This window comes from Symphalangus syndactylus, chromosome X (assembly GCF_028878055.3).
Source record: "Symphalangus syndactylus isolate Jambi chromosome X, NHGRI_mSymSyn1-v2.1_pri, whole genome shotgun sequence".
NCBI classification, from domain to species: Eukaryota; Metazoa; Chordata; class Mammalia; order Primates; family Hylobatidae; genus Symphalangus; species Symphalangus syndactylus.
The window spans coordinates 122,069,539-122,093,229 of NC_072447.2; the positions used below are offsets into that span (position 1 = coordinate 122,069,539).

Consider the following 23,691-nt stretch of genomic DNA (forward strand, 5'->3'; position numbering starts at 1 on the left):
TCCCCATGTAGGTATTCAAGAGACGATATTTTTACTTGACCCAGCTTCCTGACGGTTCATATATTCTCAATTCCTATAAAGATGAGAAAAATTCAAAAGAATCGAAAGGTTGCATCTACTTGGACGCCTGCATTGATGTTGTTCAGGTAAGGCCATTGAGGTAATCCTTCTCTTTTTCTAAGAGGGTTATTGATAGACTATTAAGAACCCCAGATGGTTGGGTGTGGTGACTCATGCCTGTAATCCCAGCACTTTGAGAGGCTGAGGCAGGAGGATCACTTGAGCCTAGGAGTTCATCAGCTGGGGCAACAAAGAGACCCCGTCTCTACAAAAAAAATACAAAAATTACCCAGGCATGGTGGCACATTCCTGTGGTCCCAGCTACTCTGGAGGCTGAAGTGGGAGGATCACTTGAGTCTAGGAGGTTGAAGCTGCAGTGAGCCGTGATTGCACCACTGCACTCCAGCCTGGGTGACAGAGCAAGACCCTGTCTACAAAAAAGAAAAGAAAAGAAAAAGTGACTGGGTGCGGTGGCTCATGTGTATAATCCCTGCGCTTTGTAAGGCTGAGGCAGGCGGATCACTTGAGGTCAGAAGTTCGAGACCAGCCTAGGCAACATGGCGAAACCCCATCTCTACTAAAAATACAAAAATTAGCCAGGTGTGGTGGCACACACCTGTAATCCCAGCTACACAGGAGGCTGAGGCAGGAGAATTGCTTGAACCCGGGAGTCAGAGGTTGCAGTGAGCCAAGATGGTGCCACTACACTCCAGCCTGGGTGATGGAGTGAGACTCCATCACAAAAAAAAAAAAAAAAGGAAAGAAAATGAACCTCGGCATTTTTCTATCTTGATTGATGGCATCTCCATCTTCCGAAACATCTACACTAGAAAGCTCAGAATCCTCTTCAGTGCCCTGTTCTTGCTCAGTGCCAATATTTAAATGTTTATCAAGTCCCTTTGAGTCTGGCTCTAAAGTGCCTCTTATCCTCTTACCTCCTATTTTCATTGCCCTTTCTCCGGTTCTCCCTTTTATCATCGCTGGCCCAAAGTTGCGCTTTTATGCCTCCTGATTTCTTGTCTATCTCCAGTTCAACTTCCTAAGATATAGTTTGGGTCAATCATTTGCCTTCTCCAAATCTTTTGGCTCTTTATTTATTGTCTTACAGAGTGAACTCTAAAGCTTTTGCCATGATATTGAAGGTCCATAGTGATTTGGCCTCACTGTACTTTCTAGCCTCATCCCTCCTGAACCCCCTTGTGTATTCTGTGCTCTGGTCACACCAGGCTAAGCATTCTAAGGCGTTTCACACATATATGGCTTGCCTTACATTTTTTTCCTCTTCTTGCTATATATAATTTCTCCTTCTATTCCCGTTTGAACCTTATCTTTTATGACTCAGCTTAAAGGCTACTTCTGCCATGAAAAGTTTTGTGTTTCCTTCCTCACCCTCATGACTACCAAGTAGAATTAAGCTCCACCTCTCCTGTGCTAACCATTTTGCTTTTCCTTCTGTCATACAACTGAGTCACGTTCTAATTTTGGTTTATTCTACACGTTCCTTTTGGGATTACAGGGACCATCTCTTACTCATTTCTGTTTCTTCTATAATAATTACCAGGGTTCTGCACACAGTAGGGACTTAATGAATGTTTGTTGATATGAATTACTGAGGGGACACAGACAGAAACAGGGTGGGAAGTAGAGGGCAGAGAGATGATCTGAATGGGAAGTCAATTGACTATGCAACAGAAGTCATTATTACAGAGCCAGGGTGGTGTGATGGACTAGAAGAACAATGGGCTGATTAGGAGGAAAGTGATGTCAGTTCAGCACCCTCAATTTACCTAAATCTTCATTTTCAGAACTGTGAAGTGGGATTAGTAATATCTGTATAGTCTATCAAACAAGATTGTTGTGAGGATCAAATGAGAAAATACCTTTAGGGCATGATGTTTTGTGCCTGTAGTGCCAGCTACTCAGGAGCCTGTGGCAGGAGCATTGCTTGGGGCCAGGAGTTTGACGCTGCAGTGAGATATGATCACGCCTGTGGGATTAGCCAGTGCACTCCAGCCTGGGCAGCACAGTGAGATCTCATCTCTAAAAAGATAAATTAAAAAATTCTAACAAATGAGAAAACACTTTTTAAAAAGTACAAAGATCTATGTGAATAAAGTGTGCTTATATGTATGATTATATATTATATATTCATATATGATTATGTATTCATATATATGAATTCTTATATTTCATATATATAAAGAAGAGCTTTCTTACTGGAAGAACGAGGCACACACAATTTCTGGATTGACCTTTCTTTGTAGTGCTTCCCTCATATTTTTATTTTTATTATCATTTAAAAAATTTTTTTCTTTTCTTTATTTTTTTTGAGACAGAGTCTCACTATGTTGCCCAGGCTGGAGTGCAGTGGCGCAATCTCAGCTTGCTGCAACCTCCACCTCCTGGGTTCAGGCAATTCTCCTGCTTAGAGTAGCTGGGATTAGAGGCACCCACCACCATGCCTGGATAATTTTTGTATTTTAGGTAGAGATGTTGTATAACTTTCTCCTTAGTTCAGTTAAAACCAGTTCTTGTCACATAACCAGGAAAGATTAGGCTCGTGGACGCATAGAAGGGTGAGAAGTGGAATTTACTGGGTGAAAAGGAAAAACAACTCTCACTAAAGTGAGAGAGAGTCCTGCTAGTAGGTTTCCTACCTCACAGATTGAAGGTTTCGCTGGGGATCCTTGGCTGTCTCCTGTCTCTATCAGAGATGGGGTTTCTTCATGTTAGCCAGGCTGGTCTCAAACTCCTGACCTCAAGTGATCCGCTCACCTCAGCCACCCAAAGTGCTGGGATTACAGGCGTGAGCCACCATGCTCAAGCACCTCATCTATTTATGATACCGCCTCCCAAATATTTTCAAATGTATAAATCTTTATGACTTGATACAGCAGTTTAATTTCATCCTTTCCTAGACTTCAAAGATTAGAAGGAGGAACTTTCTTGGTTCCTTCTTGAATAATGACCATGCAGTGGAAAATTATTGATTCATGAGCATTTCTTGAAATTAATGCTGAGGGATTTGAAAAGGGTAGTATGTCATTTCTTTTGCCATGACAGAGAAGGTGGTAAAGTAAAAGAATGTATCAGCATGCTTGAGAAAAGGAGGAGACTCATTTTCCTTGTGTGGTGGTATTCAGCGCAGGTTACTTCCGTGTATTTTACGGAGAGTCACAGTTTAATGTGAACCAACTATGGTTGCATGGTCTTATTTTTTCTTTCTTTTTTACCAAGCCATTCTTCTTCTTCTTCTTCTTTGCTTGCTTGCTTGCTTGCTTGCTTTCTTTCTTTCTTTCTTTCTTTCTTTCTTTCTTTCTTTCTTTCTTTCTTTCTTTCTCTTTCTTTCTCTTTCTCTCTTTCTTTCTCTCTCTCTTTCTCTCTTCCCCTCTCTCTTTCTCTCTTTCCTTCTTTTCCTTCCTTCCTTCCTTCCTTCCTTCCTTCCTTCCTTCCTTCCTTCCTTCCTTCCTTCCTTCTTCTCCTTCCTTCCTTCCTTCCTTCCTTCCTTCCTTCCCTCCTTTCTTTCTTTCTTTCCTTCCTTCTTTCGAGTCTTGCCCTGTCTGGAGTGCAGTGGCATGATCATGTCTCACTGCAGCCTTGCAGCCTTGAACTCCTTGCTGCAGGCAATCCACCTTAGCCTCCAAAGTGCTGGGATTACATGCATAAACCACCATGCTTGGCCTTCTCTTTTTAATTTTTAATTTTTTTTTTTTGAGGCAGGATCTCACTGTGTCACCTTGGCTGGAGTGTAGTAGTACCATCTTGGCTCACTGCACCCTTGAACTCCAAGGCTTAGGCGATCCTCCCACCTCAGCCTCCCGAGTAGCTGGGACTACAGCCATGCGCCATCACGCCTGGCTAATTTTTTGTATTTTTTTGGAGAGATGAGGTTTCACCACTTTGCTCAGGCTGGTGTCAAACTCCTGGGCTCAAGCAATCCGCCCACCTCTGTCTCCCAAAGTGCTAGGACTACAGATGTGAGCCACTGCCCCGTCTTTACTTTTTCGTTGCTATGGATATAGAATATTTTTACATATTTTGGGGGTACATGTGATAGTTTGATACAAGTATACAATGTGCAAATGATCGAATCAGAGTAATTGGGTTATCCATCACCTCAAGTGTGTATCATTTAATTGTGTTAGGAACATTCCAAATCCACTCTTCTAGTTGTGTTGAAATATACAATAAATTATTGTTAACTATGGTCGCCCTACTGTGCTGCCAAACACTGTGGTCTTCTTTTATACTACTGTGATACAGTTGATACTATGTGTGGTAAAATGAGTTAGGATCTTTAGTGCCTTTTATGGTGAGATATAAATTTGTCAGATTTGTTTCAGGTCATATTTAAATTTTTTAAAGTGCTGACTTTGAAAATCCTTAAATATTCAAGGAAAAGTTTGAACGGGGTGGAAATTGTAAAATGTTTGCTTACTTTTATGGTGGTACTTTGATTTTCTAAATGTGAAGGATGCCAAAAGGCTTAAATGATAATACTTAACAAGTATTGTTTTCTGCCAACTTTATGCATATTCATACTACTGTGCTCAGTCCTGAGGGAGGGGAACAAAAAATAAATTTAACATGGTCATTTGTTGTCTTAGAGTGTCTGTTTCTTACTGAAAGAAGCAGTTATTTCATGAAAGTCTTGACGCACATATGCACTAAGCTGAGATAAAAATAAATATAAACTTATGAAATCTAATAGTAAAAGGACAACTAAACTAACTGAACACATACTTTTTCCCCCCTCTAGTGCCCCAAAATGCGCCGTCATGCTTTTGAACTCAAGATGTTAGATAAATATAGCCATTATCTGGCTGCTGAAACTGAGCAGGAAATGGAGGAATGGTTGATAACTTTGAAAAGGATTATTCAGATCAACACCGACAGTTTAGTTCAAGAAAAAAAGGAGACGGTAGAAACAGCACAAGGTCAGAATTTTAAAGTGATTTATTACTGAAGTAAAGCCGTTGTCTTTAATCCATGGAAATGTCCTCTGTGCAGGGTGAATAGAGAACTCTTAATCTTAAAAGTTGACCTGCTTCTTCATTAATAAGTGACTGTGGAGGTTGATAGACTTTTTTTAAACAGTTGATGCTGCATGGGCTCTGACACATGAAATATAACCAGACTAAAACAGATAGAAAATTCATGGCAGGTTTTCAAAAGTCCATTAAAGTCTTCCCTATGCTTTCATAATAGAAATTCTTTGCAATAAATCTTGTAGGAGAGGATGGGTGGGAGAGATAGTTAGGATACTCCTCTTAGGTTATTAGTAATGGTCTGTATGGTTTAGAACATCTGCTTTTAATGAATTTGCAGATGATGAAACTAGCAGCCAAGGAAAAGCCGAGAACATCATGGCAAGTTTGGAAAGGAGCATGCATCCAGAACTGATGAAGGTACATCTTTCATATGGCAACTTGCCTTCAACTGAGATAATGCAGGATTAGCTATTAAAGTTTTAATGCTGGATTCCATTTGGCAATGTCATTTCCATGTTAAAAACCACAGCAAATTGGTGAAACAGGTAGAGATTGTAAAAGAAAAGTTGCACTCCTGAAGACTAACTTGTAAGTACCAACTGACAGTTTGGAAAAATCTTATTTTTTTCCAGACACCAAGAAATACTTCCAGGCTTTTGTGACTTCATTAATTTTATCTGCTAGTTCTTATTTAATTACTGTATATCATTCATAAAATATTCTTCTTCCAAAAGGATAATGATGCAGCTCATGCACATGATATTTAATCTATGACCAACATATGTTAATCTCACATGAAAATCATATTCTCTATATGTAAATATATGTGTATATGAATGATTTAATCTGATAAAGATTTTGGTGAACATGCATCATTTTTGTTATTTACTCTGCTGTTTGAAGTTTGAAATGAACCAATTTTGAAATTGTAGAGATGATTGTCCCGAGTATCTTACCACGATATTGTATTCTGTAGACTCTATATTATAGTAGATTAGAAGATTGTGACCCATTTATTCATTTAAATCATTGTCAAACCTATTTATATTTTTACTTTATTCATCTTCCTGGACAAATTAGTTACACAAATTTGGAAGCTCCTTTTTTTTTCTATTTTAAATTTACCCCTCATAAACTTCAAAGCTATTTTTCAAAATTTAGGGACACACTCATGATCCTCTAATCTAGGATTTTTTTTTTTTTTTGAGACAGTCTCACTCTATCGCCCAGGCTGGAGTGCAGTAGCACGATCTCAGCTCACTGCAACCTCCGTTGCCCAGGTTCAAGTGATTCTCCTGCCTCAGCCTCCTGAGTAGCTAGGATTACAGGCGCCCACCACCATGCCCAGCTAATCTTTGTATTTTTAGTAGAGACAGGGTTTCACCTTGTTGGCCAGGCTGGTCTCGAATTCCTGGCCTCAAGTGATCCACCCACTTCGGCCTCCCAAAGTGCTGGGATTACCAGCATGAACCACTGTGACTGGCCTTATCTAGGATTTTATAAAATGATTTTATAGATTTTAGTTGCATTCCCTCTCAATCTTTGTCATCCTGGATTGTGCAGCTCCATTAGGTATTTCCCAAAGTGATGGAATCAGAATTGCATATAATATTCTATAGCTAACATAATGGCTATGAAAACTATGGTGATTTCTCTTTTGTTTATTTCTCCTTTGCATCCAGAGTCTCTTGCATTCCTGTTTTGTACTGACTACAGGATGAATGGTATATTTTTGAAGCTGTGACAGATTGATAGTTTCACATAAACTATACATTTAAATAGTATTTAACACTGTTTTGAAGGAAATTAAGTAACATACATACTTTTTTAAATTTTAGTATGGAAGAGAAACCGAACAACTAAACAAACTCAGTAGAGGAGATGGAAGACAGAATCTCTTTTCTTTTGATTCAGAAGTTCAGGTATTAATGATACGTTTCTTTAAATAGTCCTAGAATTATTGCTTATTCAGATAAACAACATCTTTGAAATGTTGAAATCACTGTTTTTTTTGCACCAGTGGGGAATATAGATTGTTTTATATTTGTCTTGTTTGCTTTGAACAGGTAAGTTAACAAATAACTCTTCACTCAAGGGGACTGTCACATATGCAGATAATTTGGGGCTGAATTTTATATATATATATAAATCTATCTATCTATCTATATATATCTCAGTTTCTTGTATTCTTTTCACTTCCTTTTGCTCCTCAAAATAGATAAATTAAAGCACCATTAAAGATGGTTACAGTGTTCTTTTAGCCCATGAAATACAATTGTGATCTAGTGGCAGAAAATATCTCCAGTATAAAGAACATATGAGTCATATGAGACATTTATTTTTCACATTTGATGTAGGCCTGTAGAACTAGGATAATTGTCATGTCTGGCTTAATCACACTTTAAATGGAGGGTGGTGCAGGAAGGTGCAGGTTTATATGCGGATGTGTATTTTAACCTCTTTCATGAGAGTTAGATGTGTTTTGTACTAAGATATATGCAGTTAATATTTAAGTCTATGACATTTTCTAATTAAGTTTTTAATTTGTTTAAGAGGGAAAGGTCTACAGTATTTAAGTATTACAAATATTTTTCCTAATGGAAAATACTTTTTGAGAAAATAGAATTGAGGAAGATGAAATTTTTGACTTTATTTTCCCTTTTTCTACATGAGATTTTGAATGAAAATTTTTGATTTTGTTTGAAATCGGAAAATGTGCATTACAGTTTTTTCTTCCATGAAAATATGAAATAATTTGGGGAAGTCTGATTTTGTTGTTGTCGTTTTTTCTTCTTTCTTTCTCTCTCTCTTTCCTTTTTTTTTTTTTTTTTTTTGATACGGAGTTTTGCTCTTGTTGCCCAGGCTGGAGTGCAGTGGCACAATCTTGGCTCACCGCAACCTCTGCCTCCCCAAGCAGTTCTCCTGCCTCAGCCTCCCGAGTAGCTGGGATTACAGGCATGGACCACCACGCCCGGCTAATTTTGTATTTTTAGTAGAGATGGAGTTTCTCCACATTGGTCAGGCTGGTCTCGAACTCCTGACCTCAGATGATCCACCCGCCTTGGCCTCTCAAAATGCTGGGATTGCAGGTGTGAGCCACTGTGCCTGGCCTCTTCTTCTTTTTTTAAGTGTAGTCAAATACAGTAGTGACAAGGGGAGAAAGAATAGAACAAAAAGTTCAATATGTAGTTGACTGAACAATCAATTGAGATAACTCACTACCTTTGGACCAGCCATTGTTGTTTTTTTCTTTTTTGCTTCATATGGTTTTCTAATTAAAAATTTAGTTTAAAATAGAAAAAGTATATAGGCTATAAGTAATGCAAACATTTTCCTTAATGAAAGTATCACACAAGAAAATGGAATTATTTGGAGAAAATAAATTTTAAAAAATAATTTCATTTCCCTTTTCCCCCCACAGAGTTAAATATTGCTTTAGTGCAAGTTATGTGATTTTTGTTTCTTGTAAAAAAGTAACAGTATAATGGGCCTCAGGGATGTTTGTTCTAAGATATTCATTCAGAAATTTACTTGTTCCAAGCATGTCTGAGTCTTTGATCCTCCCACCCATGATTGGGCTTTAGTTGGACATGTCAGGCTGTTTCATTGTATACAAAGGAGCCAATTGACTGTGGTTGAAACTAAATCCAGTATCTTTACAAACTTTTGTGGTGTAGCGTTTTTGTGGTAATAAAACTGAACTGGTTTTATGTCTGAGTTGTTTATCAGTGAGCTATGGTAAGAGAGAAATTCACAGTTGTGATGAAGCTTTAAGGAGAAGAAATTGAATGTAGTGTTGGTTATGGAAGGCAGTGTCGCCTCGGAGAAAGCCATGTTGTATCTGTCGAGTACCTTTTCTAGGTGAGGCACCATCCCGTAATGTCACCTTTACTTTTGGCCATAGTTCATTGTTTAGAGACATGACCTTAGAGAATAAAGAAACACTGGCTGACTAAAGGGGATGGCTCAAACTTTGAACTGAAGAAGGCCATATGTCCCAACATGTGTACTCACAGGCCTTAGAAGGGAAAGGATTTGAGGGCTGGAGTGGTTTGGTCCAGTTTCTCTTTCCATTCTACTGTCTGAGTAATGCAGAAAGGAGAGCAGATAAATGGGTGGAAATTAAAATTGATCTCCATGGCAATGACTTGCCTCCACAGATAGATATGTGTTCAAGAGGGAGCTGTCTAGTCCCACACATTCGCATTCCTTTTGTAGATAAATAGATTCAAAGGTGAAGAAGTCATGCTTTCAGGCACAAATCTTACACATTGGGCCCTTTTAAGGAGGTTTCAGTCATACTGGGTAGGTTAGAACAGCTATAATTATCCGGTATTCTTCAGGCATAATACCTGTTTTGGCTTGAATTACTTAGGTAATTGAGAAAAAATTTTGTGTTTCTTGTCTTGAGTTTTCCATACTAACAGTGTTATTCTGCTCAGATCCACCCAATCATTTTCTGCCTACAATGTCTATGGCCTTAATGAAAGTATAGTAAATTGTCCCCACAATCCACACTTTTCTTCCCCTTTGTGAATAGAAGTCTGTTCAGGCATTCAGCATGAACAGATGAACTTAGATTGCCTGAGCAATCTTTTTCTTTGAGAGACAGATTCCTCCCCTACTGAAAGGAATTCCTTCACACCAATATCTTCTTCTTAAACTTGTTTTTATTTCAAAATACCAATAATTTTTAAAAATTGATTTCTGTGGCAGCCCAGGTCCATTGCCCAGCTCTGTTAGCTGAGCTCAGTGTTGCTCAGTTTCCTAAGCGGATGCCTCTTACTCTGTTCATAAGTTAAACGTAGGTAGTCCATGGGGTTCCAGCCTTTTGTGCCTTTCAACCTAAATGCTGCTGACTCCCACATCCAGATCTCTAAGTCAGGCCTCTCCCATTTTTCCAACTACCTACTACCCTCACCGCAAACACAACACATCCCATACTGAACTCACCATTTCTACTCACTGTACGCCAAAATTTGCCATTCATTTGTATTTCACAACTAAGTTCATAACATCACTATCTATTGAATCTCCCAAATTAGAGATCACTGTGTTAATCTTTTTTTTTTTTTTTTCTGAAACAGGATCTCACTCTGTCACCTAGGTCGGAGTGCAGTGGCACCATCATAGCTCACTGCAGTCTTGAACTCTTGGGCTCAAGCCATCCTCCCACCTCAGCCTCCCGAATAACCGGGATTACAGACCTGCACCACCATGCCTGGCTAGTTTTTATTTTTTATAGAGACAAGGGTCTCACTGTCTTGCCTAGGCTGGTCTCGAACTCCTGGCCTCAAGTGAAATTCCCTCCTCAGTCTACCATATTAGTTTTGATGCTTCCCATACCCATTCCTGTCAATTTTGCCTCCTGCACAGCTAATAAACGAAACCAAATTTCGACTGTCCTGGAACATATATTGTGTGGGGAAGACAAAGAATAAACACATATAAAAAGTAATATTAGAAAGGTAAATGAGAGAAAGGGAGTATAGACTGTCAGGGAGTGTGCAGTTTTCTATCGGGAGTTAGGAAAGGTCTCCCTGCAGAAGTGTCGATTGATCAGAGACTTGGAAATGAGGGAGCAAGCCATGCAGCTATCTGAGGGAAGAGGGTTCCTGACAGAGTAGCAAGTGCAAAAGCCCCGGCATGGGAGTGTCCTTGGTGTGCTGGCAAAATAACCAAGGAGGCCAGTGTGGCTGCAAGAGGGAAGAGGGCAAGCGTGGTAGGAGATGAGGTCAGAGCAGGGAGAAGAGACAGGGAATCATGCCATGTAGGGCTTTGTAGGCCATAGTACAGACTTGTGACTTTTCCATTGCCCTTAGATCCGAGTTTCATCATCTCCCTCTAGGATTTCTCCATCACTGTTTAACCTTAGTGTAAAAAGTCTATAAAAGCTTGTTAAATGAAAACATAAAAAGGGTTCAAATGAAGAGTGGACAGAGAACTGTTGGATTTTTGCCATTTTTTGTATATTGATGTAAATCTATATTAATATGAATCCTATCTTTTTTTGAAAATGATTCATACTATCTCTTTTATAGAGGTTGGACTTTTCAGGAATTGAACCTGATATAAAGCCATTTGAAGAAAAATGCAACAAACGTTTCCTGGTAAATTGCCATGATTTAACTTTCAATATCTTGGGCCAACTTGGAGACAATGCAAAAGGACCACCCACAAATGTATGTATGACTTTGCCTTCTACCCCCCTTGCATCAGTGCATTAAAGAAATGTCTTTCTCAAAATAATCCGTACACCAAACCTCCGTGACATGCAATTTACCTATATAACAAACTTGCACATGTACCCCTGAACCTAAAATGAAAGTTTTATATATATAAAAAAGAAATCTTATTACAATAAAAAAGAAGAAACATCTTTGTATGACTGAGAACTATTAATAATTGACTGTGTGAAAATTCCAGTGCCACATATTATGATAAATTTGACATGGAAGAATTTTATACATCTCTTTCTTTTGCCAAAATATGACTATGTTCTCATTGTGAGGATTCATGAAAATCTTACCTACTCAGAATAGCAGATCGAGTAGGCTCCTGATGTTCAAGAGCAGCATGTCTCCCAAACTTGCAAAATCCTTAAATGCATAAATTCTACTAGATAATATGTTTTCTTCTATGAAATTGGTTCGTAGCAATGAGTAAGGATCACCATAGCCATGCTGGGATACAGATGCTGTGCAGTCTACTAGGCTCGGTCACTATTCTATAGCATTAGATTCATTTTGGTCTACAGAGAAAATTCTAAGTGATAGCTGTCATGGATCATTTGAGTTGCTTAGAAATCCTTTAAACTGTAAGTGTAAAATCTTCAAAGAGACTTTTTTATGTTCATCTTTATTTTTTGGTTCTAGTTTTGTCTATTAAAAATGAAACAGTGATGATGGATTCTCTTACAAAATAGCTTAAAAGTACAGCAGACTTTTCTGTGTGTAAAGGGTTAATCTTTATGCCATCTGGCATTAAATTTCTCTTTGTGACCATCTTTCAAATGCCATCTGTAGAGAGGAATCATGTCTTCCAAAATTGCTGATAGGGCGAAGCTTTTGTCAAGTAATTTGATGTTGACTGTTATTAGCTCTTATGAAATGTATAGTCAAGTAAGTTGGAACATAACAGAAGAGAAGATATATTTCTATACTATAATATTGGCATTATTTTTTAGGTAGTTTGAGTAAATGTGTAGAGAATAAAATTTTATTCATAGAACAATTTGTGTTATTTAAATGTAGCTTTTGATTTCTATTTTTTTGTAAACTTTATAACTTGTGAAATTACACCTGACAGAAGTTAAAATTTGATGAAGTCTGTTGTTTTGGAATGCCCTTTCTTCTGTGCAGGTAAGCCATAATATAATTTTAGCTAAGTGTTGAACTCAGAAAGGAATTGTAATCACAGAAACTGGAGGAACACAAAACTTATTTTGCACTTGTGCCCCTCCCCGCCATGCCCCCACTAAAGTCTCAGTTTTAAAATGTAACTGTTTTCACTCCCAGGTTGAGCCCTTTTTTATCAATCTTGCCTTATTTGATGTAAAGAACAATTGTAAGATTTCAGCAGACTTTCATATAGACCTGAATCCCCCATCTGTCCGTGAAATGCTGTGGGGCTCTTCAACCCAACTGGCCAGTGACGGTAGCCCAAAGGGCTCTTCACCCGAATCTTACATTCATGGAATTGCCGAATCTCAGTTACGCTACATACAACAGGTAACGAATGACCTTTAGTCTTAGCAGCACGTTCAGAATAAGAAACAGAAATATTCTTGCATTATTTCATGGTTTCAGGCCAATGTTTTCATGGCATTCTCTCTCTTGTAAGGTCTGTCGATAGAGATTTTTCTGGTTACTGAAGTTTGAGGGCAAAAATGGAAACCAATGAACATGCTAGTAACATGTTATCAAAGGAACATTTTTAATGGGACCATGATGTGAGATACAAGGGAATTATTTTGTGAGATAGAAAGCTGATACAGGCCAGGCACGGTGGCTCACGCCTGTAATCCCAGCACTATGGGAGGCTGAGGCGGGCAGATCACTTGAGGTCAAGAGTTCGAGACCAGCCTGGCCAACATGGTGAAACCCCATCACTGCTAAAGGTACCAAAAAAATTAGCCAGGCATGGTGATGTGCGCCTGTAATCCCACCTACTCGGGAGGCTGAGGCAGGAGAATCACTTGAACCCAGGAGGTGAAGGTTGCAGTGAGCCGAGATCACACCACACTGCACTCCAGCCTGGGCGACAGAGCAAGACTCCGTCTCAGAAAGAAAGCTGATGCAGACACACATAAACACACCTGCACCCACACTTATACACATACTTCTAAGCAAGGCAATAAGTGCTTGAAAGTTTTGGTTTTTAAGAAAAAATGACCCTAAATTAACTCTCCACCCCTGATTTTCATGTCCATTATGAGTAGGTCATTTGAATGGAGCATATGGGCTCTTTATACAAGGAGTTTTACTTGAAAAGCAATGGGTAGGAACTGCTTGTGTCATAGTTTTAATACTACACTCTTCTGTTCTATCTGGAGCAAAGAATCCCTTTCAGAAAGAGCTTAACTGTTCCTTGGAATTCTGACCTCTGACCAGACTAGAGGCCATAAGAAGTTAGCAGAGTGGATTGATCATTTGCTCGCTAGACTTTTGCAGCTAAAAGGAAATGAGAGCATGGCATAGAATTAAAAGTAGAAAGAGGCATATGAACAAAGCTGTTCATGTTGTAAGGAGATTGATTTTTTTCTAAATAAAAATACGATTCTTTTTTTCCTGATTATAATAAGTACATTCTTATGTAGAAAATTCAAATAATATAAGAAGTATAAAAAAGAAAGTAAAAGTCTCCACCCAAAAGACAATACCTATTAACATTTTGGTAAACATCTTTTCAGACATCTCTGTTGTGTATATAGAAATATATACACATTATGTGTATGCTTATAAAAATTATATTCATGCTGTTTTATACATACTGTATTCTTTTAATATCATATTTATCATCCTATACCAATATCTATAGATCAGTCACATTTATATTAAAGGCTAACAGGACATTTCATTGATTTAGCTACTTAAGACATTTCTAATTATTTGCTATCAGAAATAATGCTGCATTGAACCTCTTGTGCGCACATCTTAGCTCATTTGTTGAATTATCTCCTTAGAATAAATTCCAAGTGTTAGGATTTTTAGGGTCAAAGATTATGCTGATTTATATAGATGATCAAACATTGGGGAAGACTTCTTTACATGGACTGTCACTGTCTTTTTGGGGCTGTGGATTTCTGGTGGCTTGTCCTCAAGTTGTCCCTTATCCCCTGATAGCCCCTTAGCTTGTTACCGAGACTATAGTTGTTACCTCTGTGAACATTCCACAAGGATGGTGGATGCTTCTGAAAGAGGGATTGAGCAAATAAAGTGTAAATATTTGAGAACCTGCTATTGAGTTTTATGTTTAAAATTTCCTGCACAATATCAAATAAGTCATTTTAAGCCAGTGTGTATTTCCCGTATTACTTCAGTGTGTAGCACTCAGCTGTATTGTCAATGCAGGAAGTTTAAATTATGATTTCAGATGTCATCCAGTTTGTAATTTGGGACAGGAAGAAAATCAACATTTAAAAAAGATCTCCTGGGTGCCAACATTATTCCATCAGTGTCTCATGTAATCATACTAGTTTGTGAAATGATATAATCACTACTGTTTGACGGATGGCGAAACCGAAGCTCAGGGAGGTTAAGTAAGCTGCTCATCATTACACAGCTAGTAGTGGTGACGGTAGGATTTGAATTTAGGTCTGTTTGAAATAATTTGATCAAGAATATTAGACGAATGTAATTAAGTGCTGAAATATATAACACTAGCACATGCCCTGCCACAGCCTGGGGGCTTTGTAAGTGCTGGTGGCTGGGGTAGAGGACCTGGCCCATTCTCTAGCGGGAGGGGCCAGCAAAGTGGGTAAGAGTCGCCCTGGGGTGGGGAGGCATACCCTTGGTGGGAAACAAGGACTGGACCATAGACCTTGTCCTAAACGGCCAGACCTCCAGCCCACGTGGGATTTCTGGGTTCTCTCTGGCCACCTTTTGCATTCTGGGGACAGAGAGAGGACCAGAAGCTGATGGGACAAAAGCTAAAACAACCCCAAAGAGTGTCCTCCATCATTGGAATCGCTGGTCAGTTAGAAAATGGACATCTCTGTGCCTCAGCCTCCTTATCTGCAAGTGGAGGTGGTGACAGTACCTGTGTCCAAGGGCTGTGGGGAGGCACAAACAAGGTGCGTGCTTCTAAGAAAACACTCAGCACTGTGATGGGCACATTGGGTTTGCACAGTGCAACGTAGCAGCCAGGAGTAGTAGCAGTAACAGTGATCTCAAACAAGTGAAAACAGCAAGCTTTTATCAATTATCAACTATCTTAAAATTATATTCCTCATTGCTGGCATCAGTAGGAAATGCTTAGAGTACTGGGAATGGGAAACAATAGGTGCTCAGTAAATGTTAGCTATAGCAATAATCAGTATTACTGTTCTCAAACTCCTGGGTTCAAGCAATCCTCCCGCCTCAGCCTCCCAAAGTGCTGGGATTACAGGCACGAGCCACCACACCCAGCAGTATTACTGTTCTAATCTGGCCTCATCATATGAGATGTTGGGTGTATGGGACTCAGGGCTGAGAGAGAATATAGCATGGGCTGTGTAATCTGGAAGCCTGGACTGCAATCTTCTTCACCCACTTACTCACCACACAAACCTTTCTGAGCCTCCATTTCTTAATCTATAGAATATGTATATAGTAGTGCCTACATTTCAGGGTTTTTATGAAGACTGAATGAGATAAAGCATGAAAACCATCTAGCATGGTTATGTGGCAGTTAGCGTAACACTGCACTCAAGGCGCACTGCTCAGCATACCTTCTGCAGGGACAGCTCGGGCAGTCTGCCAACGCGGTCAGCCTCACAGCTCAAACAGCATGTTCCCGGCAGTACCAGAAGCCAGGTTCTGTGACCTTGGGATGCTTTGGTGGGCCACCTGGGTAATAACAAGGTACCTGATGTGCATTACTTCATTTAATCCATACAAGAAATGTATGAAATCACTACTATCATGCTATTTCACAGATGAGAAACCTGAGACTTAGAGAGAATGTGACTTGCTTAAACCCATAAATGTTGGAGCCAGAACCCAAGAAATTTGACAAGCAATTTTGAACCACTTTGTTCACTTTCTCAAGCAAATTTGAACCACTTTGTTCCATGCTTGCCGCTTGGGAATTCAAAGCTGAATCAGCCATTACGCGGGATCCTTATAAGCTGTTTGACTTGGGGGGAATTATTAGCCTCTTACACTCAATTTTCTATTCTACCCTGTCTACCTCCAAGGTTTCTATCTGGTACAGATGAGATAATGTGTCTGAAATGCATTGGAAACTGGAAATCACTATATTAACAAAGTTGGTAATATATCAAGGAAAAAACGAAATTTTGGTAGAGACTCAGTGATAGATTTTTCCACTTGAATTCATTAGTGATGCCCCTTTAAACAACAGGCATAACCAACTAACATGCTATGTAGAGGGTATTATATTTGGAAGGAGTCAAACTAGATAGGAGGTGTTCCTGTTCCACATGCATTCAAAGAAAAATGTAACTTTGGTTGCATCTACATTAGTACATTTAAATAAAGTGTATGGGGACAAAATGAGTTTTGGATTCTCTGTCTCCTACCTTTGCATTGGAAGCACCAGAGCTCTTGAACTGCAACAAAGGAATGTGTTCTAGAGGATGATTTAGTTTTTCTATATTAAAGCAGTAAAGTTTCTTTTTCCTCCTTAGTGGAAATAAATATTAGTTAAATATTAATTGCTCTTGAGTTACATGCAGCTGCATTTAAAAATGTATATCTAGTTCCACTCGAGAAATGGACACTATTTTAGCACACATCAATTAAGCCAAACAGTGTACATTGTATTAAATTAGGTCGAAGAACTCACTTCGCATACACAACCAAACCAAAGAGGCAAAGCAGCAACAGTGACACCTGCGCTATGGAGACTAACAGGTGTGAGGTTGGTGACAAAATATAAAATCCATTTTGAAAGGAACGTTAGAAGCTTTGAAAACTATGAAAGGAAATTCTATCTATTTCTAGGGTCCTGGACACGATCCTTTGTTGAATATGAGCATCCTTTACTAAAAATCATTAACCATAAACAACCATATGTACAAGGTTACATAAGAAAGTCTGACGGAAGTACTTTTTTCCCAGGGAATTTTCTCAGTGACGAATCCACATCCTGAAATTTTTCTAGTTGCGAGAATTGAAAAGGTACTACAGGGAAACATTACACACTGTGCAGAACCCTATATCAAAAATTCTGATCCAGTAAAGGTAATTTATAAAGATTGTTGATCAACATTTCACCTTAACGTAGAATTTGCCTTTTACTGATACTTTAAATGCCATTGCTTTGAGCATGCTATATATTCTGAAAACATTGTATACTGTATATATGTGCTAAAACTTGAACATGGCATATTTTCCTATTGTCATTGATGTTCTGTTAATGTGATAATCTGATTTCTGCTTGATTATCAAAATAAGAGCCAAAAGCTTTTAGGCATCATCTGCTAATTGACACCATATCCTTGACAATAGCCGTTCTTTTCCTTACAGCCCTACATAAAGCCCTAGAATGAATGTCAGAGCTGGGTGATTAAAGATGATCCAGTCCTATAGTTCCCAAATGTCAGTTCATACCCAGATTTACTCCTGTCTGTGATGAAACGAGAAAAGAAAGACAGACAGTGAACATTTCATGAAGCTAAATGTATTTAATTCGAAGGGCTGCCCTTTATTCTGAGATCTTTGCCCTTCCTACTTTTTAAAGGTTATTCGTATCTTCCTTTCATGAAATATTGGCATATTAAATGGCAGGGATTTAAAAAATTATTGTTGAATGTCCTTAAGTGGCCATATTAAAAGTTGGCAACCCTATATCGTCATCCAGATTTCTCGAAAATTGTGAAATTGTGAAATTCAAATGTTTGGAAATCATCACTCTAATCTCATCCTCTCCTTTTATAAATGGAAAAACTGAGACCCCAGGAGGGAAAGGTTCACGGTTGAGTTCATCAGTAGCACTCCAGCTACTGCGTATTTATGAAACATCAATCTGTTGTACATGGCATTTTGTTGTATACCCAAATAGTGTTTATTAAGTGGAAGTTGCTGATGTGATGGGACTAATTTGTGGAGGAAAAATGTCTCAACAATATAGATAAAAGCCTGCAGCATTCTGTATCCCTAGGGATAAGCATCCAGCCAGCATTTCGAGGTCTGTTTAGACTCTCTAGGCAGTTTATCTCCTTGTCATCTCTCTGCGCCTGTGCAAACAGCAGCTCCTACCCACACTTAGACTAATTGCATTGACTCCTGGTGACTTGCTCCTTGTCTTGGGAGTAGAAAGGGCAGCTGTATCCAGAAAAAACTTCTCCCAAGAATGATGAGCATTTGCCTGCTATGTGAAGTAAAGTACATGTTAAAACCACTGAACGTTTTTCCACTAGAGGTCTTTGGTGCAAAGTGTGCCCTATATCTATTTCATCTGTCTTCTGCTATAAATGACAGAAGCTCTGTTAATGAGAAAATCCAAAGCCTTTATGAAATACTTTGGACTTGAAAAATGGCTGGCTGATGCATGTTGTTCTGATTGTGGCTATTTCTATATTTTTTTGAGATTTTTGATGTTTTATAATGGAAGGTTGGGGAAATTATTTTTCTGGGTGGGTCCATGGCAGTTTGAACAAATACAAGCCTATCTTCTTGTTTCTGACCTTAGACGGCCCAGAAGGTGCACAGGACAGCTAAACAAGTGTGTAGCCGCCTTGGACAATACAGAATGCCCTTCGCTTGGGCTGCCAGGTTTGTACAAATATAATCCTGATCCACTCACTCGTGTTCATATGTGAAGTTAAGGGCTATTATACTTAGCAGCATTCAGCAGTGTGTTTCTGGCAGGCCAGTTGTATCTTGGGACACTTGGGATGTAATAATTATTATTTTTGTTGTTTTTGAGATAGAGTTTCGCTCTTGTTGCCCAGGCTGGAGTGCAGTGGCATGATCTTGGCTCGCCACAACCTCCACCTCTCGGGTTCAAGCGATTCTCCTGCCTCAGCCTCCCAAGTAGCTGGGATTACAGGTATGCGCCACCACACCTGGCTAATTTTTGTATTTTTAGTAGAGATGGGGTTTCACCATGTTAGTCAGGCTGGTCTTGAACTCCTGACCTCAGGTGATCCACCCGCCTCGGCCTCCCAAAGTGCTGGGATTACAGGCATGAGCTACTGTGCTCAGCCAAGAATGCTTTCTCTTAAACTTTGCTGTGCATCAAAGACCCTCTCATTTTTTTTTCATATGTCTTGCTTTAGGGAAGTTTTCTTTGGCTTTGGTTACTGCTCTGACTGACACCACTTAATTTTACTGCATTTAAAAGCAGTTTATTTGGTAGTAATGGAATTTTTTTCAGAAAAGCAGAAATTATAGTGAGTTATGTACAGTATACCCCCTATTTCAGAGTTGGTTGTGTTTATGCTTTGAAAATCTATCATATAATATTTCTGGAAAACATACTGAAAATTCAGAGGCAACTAATGAAGTCATTAAATGTGAGTGTGTAATTAATGTATTTTCTTCCTGATGACAAATTCTGCCAGCATGTGTTAACTATATTTCATATCTGATGGTAGGTTATATTATTTTATCCAAATTTTATAAATCCATGCAGGGATGACTTAAAACAGGTTTCTTGTTTTTCCCCCTTTTTCAAGTACAGGTTCATTGGCTTGTTTGTGGTACAGCCTGTACAGCTCACTGGGGCTTCTGTGCAAAGGGCACCATGTTCTGAATAATTCAATCAATTATGTTCAGTGGGTGCTAGGGAGTAGCATAAGAGTAGGAGATTCTAAGTTAATTAACTCTTTTATTTGTCACTATTTATAATCATTTCATTTTTGGGCAAGGTCTCAAAATGTATTGTATGTTGGTAGATGAAAGATCACTATTGTCCTTGTTTTGCAGACTGGTAAAAAAAAATGATAGCTAGGGATAGGTGAACGGCAAAGAGTAGCAGAGGTTGGTGTATGTAGGCATTATAGAAGATGAAGTATGGCTTATAAATATCAGCATATTTTTAATGCTCCAGCCTGAAAAGTCCATTGCTGCTGCTGCTATTATTGTTGTTAATAGTTATTGGCCGGGCACGGCCGGGCGCAGTGGCTCACGCCTGTAATCCCAGCACTTTGGGAGGCCGAGGTGGGCGGATCACGAGGTCAGGAGATCGAGACCATCCTGGCTAACGTGGTGAAACCCTGTCTCTACTAAAAATACAAAAAAAATAGCTGGGCATGGTGGCGTGCACCTGTAGTCCCAGCTACTCTGGAGGCTGAGGCAGGAGAATGGCATGAACCTGGGAGGTGGAGCTTGCAGTGAGCAGAGATTGCACCACTGCACTCCAGCCTGGGCGACAGAGCGAGACTCCGTCTCCCAAAAAAAAAAAAAAAAAATTGGTTATTGGCTGGGCACAGTGGCTCACACCTGTAATCCCAACGCTTTGGAAGGCTGAGGCGGGTGGATCACGAGATCAGGAGTTCAAGACCAGCCTGGCCAACATGGTGAAACCCCATCTCTGCTAAAAATATAAAAATTAGCCGGGCGTGGTGGCAGGCGCCTGTAATCCCAGCTACTCGGGAGGCTGAGACAGGAGAATTGCTTGAACGTGGGAGGCAGAGGTTGCAGTGAGCCGAGATCACAGCACTGTACTTCAGCCTGGGCGACAGCAAGACTCTTTCTCGGGGAAAAAAAAAAGTTATCAAGTGCTAACTCTGTTCAAGGCACTTATCTATGTGCTTCATGTCTATTGTCTTAAAAGGTGGGTACTGTTATCACTGTCTTTGAAGATGAGGAAATTGAGGCCCAGAAGTGAAGCAGAAAGATAAAAATATAAATTATTTTCCAAGTTTACACAGCATGTGGCAGAACATGGATCAGAACCCAGGGCACCTGCCTTCAAAGCCATCTCTAGACCACTGTGGCATACGGTCCCTCTTTGGGCCATACCAGTAGCTGCTTGATGCCGTTTTACCAGTAGAAAAATTAATTTTGAAGTCTTCAAAGTTAGAAGCTTTGATTTCCAGTTCTAATGAGGAATTAAGGTATTTTTTTCCTCCTGAATTGTTTTGGTTCTCAGCAGTAGTAAAAACTTACTCAAAAGGCTGGGCTAGATGTTTAAAAGATATATGATAAACCCCTGTTTACTAGAAATAAAGGAGGTATGCTTAGCGAAGGATATGAACAGACACTTCTCAAAAGAAGACATTTATGTGGCCAAGAAACATATGAAAAAAAGCTCATCATCACTGGTCATTAGAGAAATGCAAATCAAAACCACAACGAGATACCATCTCATGCTAGTTAGAATGGTGGTCATTAAAAAGTCAGGAAACAACAGATGCTGGAGAGGATGTGGAGAAATAGGAATGCTTTTACACTGTTGGTGGGAGTGTAAATTAGTTCAACCATTGTGGAAGACAGTGTGGCGATCCTTAAGGATCTAGAACCAGAAACACCATTTGACCCAGCAATCCCATTACTGGGCAAATACCCAAAGGATTATAAATCATTCTACTGTAAAGACACATGCACGTGTATGTTTATTGTGGCACTGTTCATAATAGCAAAGACTTGGGACCAACCCAAATGCCTGTCAACGATGACTGGATAAAGAAAATGTGGCACATATACACCATGGAATACTATGCAGCCATAAAAAAGGATGAGTTCATGTCCTTTGCAGGGACATGGATGAAGCTAGGAACCTTCATTCTCAGCAAACTAACACAAGAACAGAAAACCAAACACCACATGTTCTCACTCATAGGTGGGAGTTGAACAATGAGAATACATGGACATGGGGAAGGGAACATCACACACCGGGGCCTTTCGGTGGATTGGGGGCTAGGGGAGGGATAACATTAGGAGAAATACCTAATGTAGATGATGGGTTGATGGGTGCAGCAAACCACCATGGCACGTGTATACCTGTGTAACAAACCTGCACGTCCTGCACATGTATTCCAGAACTTAAAGTGTATATATATATATGAAGTAGGAACAATGGAGTTAATTAATGCCTATAACCACATCTTCAGAGGTATGCTGGGGGGAAATATGTTTCAGGCTATAGCTGCTTCCAGTGTGTTGGGTGCGTGTATATTGTTTTCTATGTTAGCAGCAGAATAGTTGCTTAAAAATGGGAGAAGAGGAGGGGAAGGGAATAATTCAAGTTTATATGAGAAACTGTATATATATAGTCATCCCTCAGTATCCGTGGGGCATTGGTTCCAGGATCTCCCACAGATACCAAGATCTGCAAATGCTGAAGTCTCTGATATAAAATTACATAGTATTTGCATGTAACCTATTCACATCCTCCCATGTACTTTAAGTCATCTGTAGATTACTTATAATACCTAATGCAATGTAAATGCTATATAAATAGTTGTTATACTGTATTGTTTAGTGAATAATGACAAGAAAAATCTATTTGTGTTCAGTACAGACACAGTTCTTTTTTCAAATATTTTTTATCCATGGTTTTTTGAAGCCACAGAAATTTATCCTTATGCTTTTTATGAACTTTATGGAAATATACTTCACCTTTGATAAAATGTACATATTTTAAATGTCTAGCTTCATGAATTTTCATGAATGTATACAGTCATGTAACCACCACCCCAACTAGATATGGAACATGTCTATTACCCCAGAAAGTTTCCTCATGTCCCTTGTCCATTCAGCCATCTTATCCCTGTCCCAGGCAACCACTGATCTGATTTTCATTGCAGATAACTTTTTACCTCTTCTGCACCCTCATATAAATGGAATCATGCAGTATGTCCTCTGATGTTTGCTTTCTAGTACTCAGTGTTCTTGAGATTCATCCATATTGTTGTGTGAATATGTAGTTCATTTTGAGCAGTATCCCATTATGTGAATATACAGCAGTTTGCTTACCCATTCACTTTTTGATAAATATCTGGGTTATTACTAGTTTGGAGCTATAGCAAATAAATCGGCTGTGAACATCTATTTATATAAATTTTTGTTAAATTGCTGCTGCACAAATTAAGAACATTCATGTACCATGTGGAAATATGCCTAGGAGTGGAATTGCAGGATTGTAGAGTGATGGGTGATTAACTTAATGAGAAACCACCAAACTGTTTCCAAAGTGGTTTTACCATTTTACATTCCGACCATTGCTAATTTTATCTTAATTTATCAACATGGAATATTTTTTTAAAAAAATGCTTCTGTTGCTGTTTTAGACCCATTTTCAAAGATACTCAAGGCTCTCTCGATCTGGATGGGAGATTTTCTCCTCTGTATAAACAAGACAGTAGCAAGCTTTCAAGTGAAGACATTCTCAAGTTGCTCTCAGAATATAAGAAGTAAGTGTTTGATGTTTCTACAATAAATAAATATAATAGATGAATCCTCAGTTTTTTAAAATGATGAATGTGAGTCATATATGGGAAAAATAGAATGCTTAAAATTGTAAGTTT

General features: G+C 39.0%; 1 protein-coding gene across 3 annotated transcripts in view; it reads left to right on the forward strand.

Moving 5' to 3' along the window:
- DOCK11 (dedicator of cytokinesis 11) overlaps window positions 1–23,691 on the forward strand; it is a 203,180-nt gene that overhangs the window by 70,353 nt on the left and 109,136 nt on the right. For all 3 annotated transcript variants that reach the window (XM_055267319.2, XM_055267320.2, XM_063634851.1), the window contains 9 exons: window positions 12–146; window positions 4,820–4,997; window positions 5,389–5,468; window positions 6,890–6,973; window positions 11,093–11,233; window positions 12,569–12,781; window positions 17,336–17,458; window positions 18,909–18,991; window positions 23,455–23,577. In XM_055267319.2, coding sequence (XP_055123294.1) covers window positions 12–146; window positions 4,820–4,997; window positions 5,389–5,468; window positions 6,890–6,973; window positions 11,093–11,233; window positions 12,569–12,781; window positions 17,336–17,458; window positions 18,909–18,991; window positions 23,455–23,577 — 1,160 coding nt within the window. The remainder of the gene's footprint in view (window positions 1–11; window positions 147–4,819; window positions 4,998–5,388; window positions 5,469–6,889; window positions 6,974–11,092; window positions 11,234–12,568; window positions 12,782–17,335; window positions 17,459–18,908; window positions 18,992–23,454; window positions 23,578–23,691) is intronic.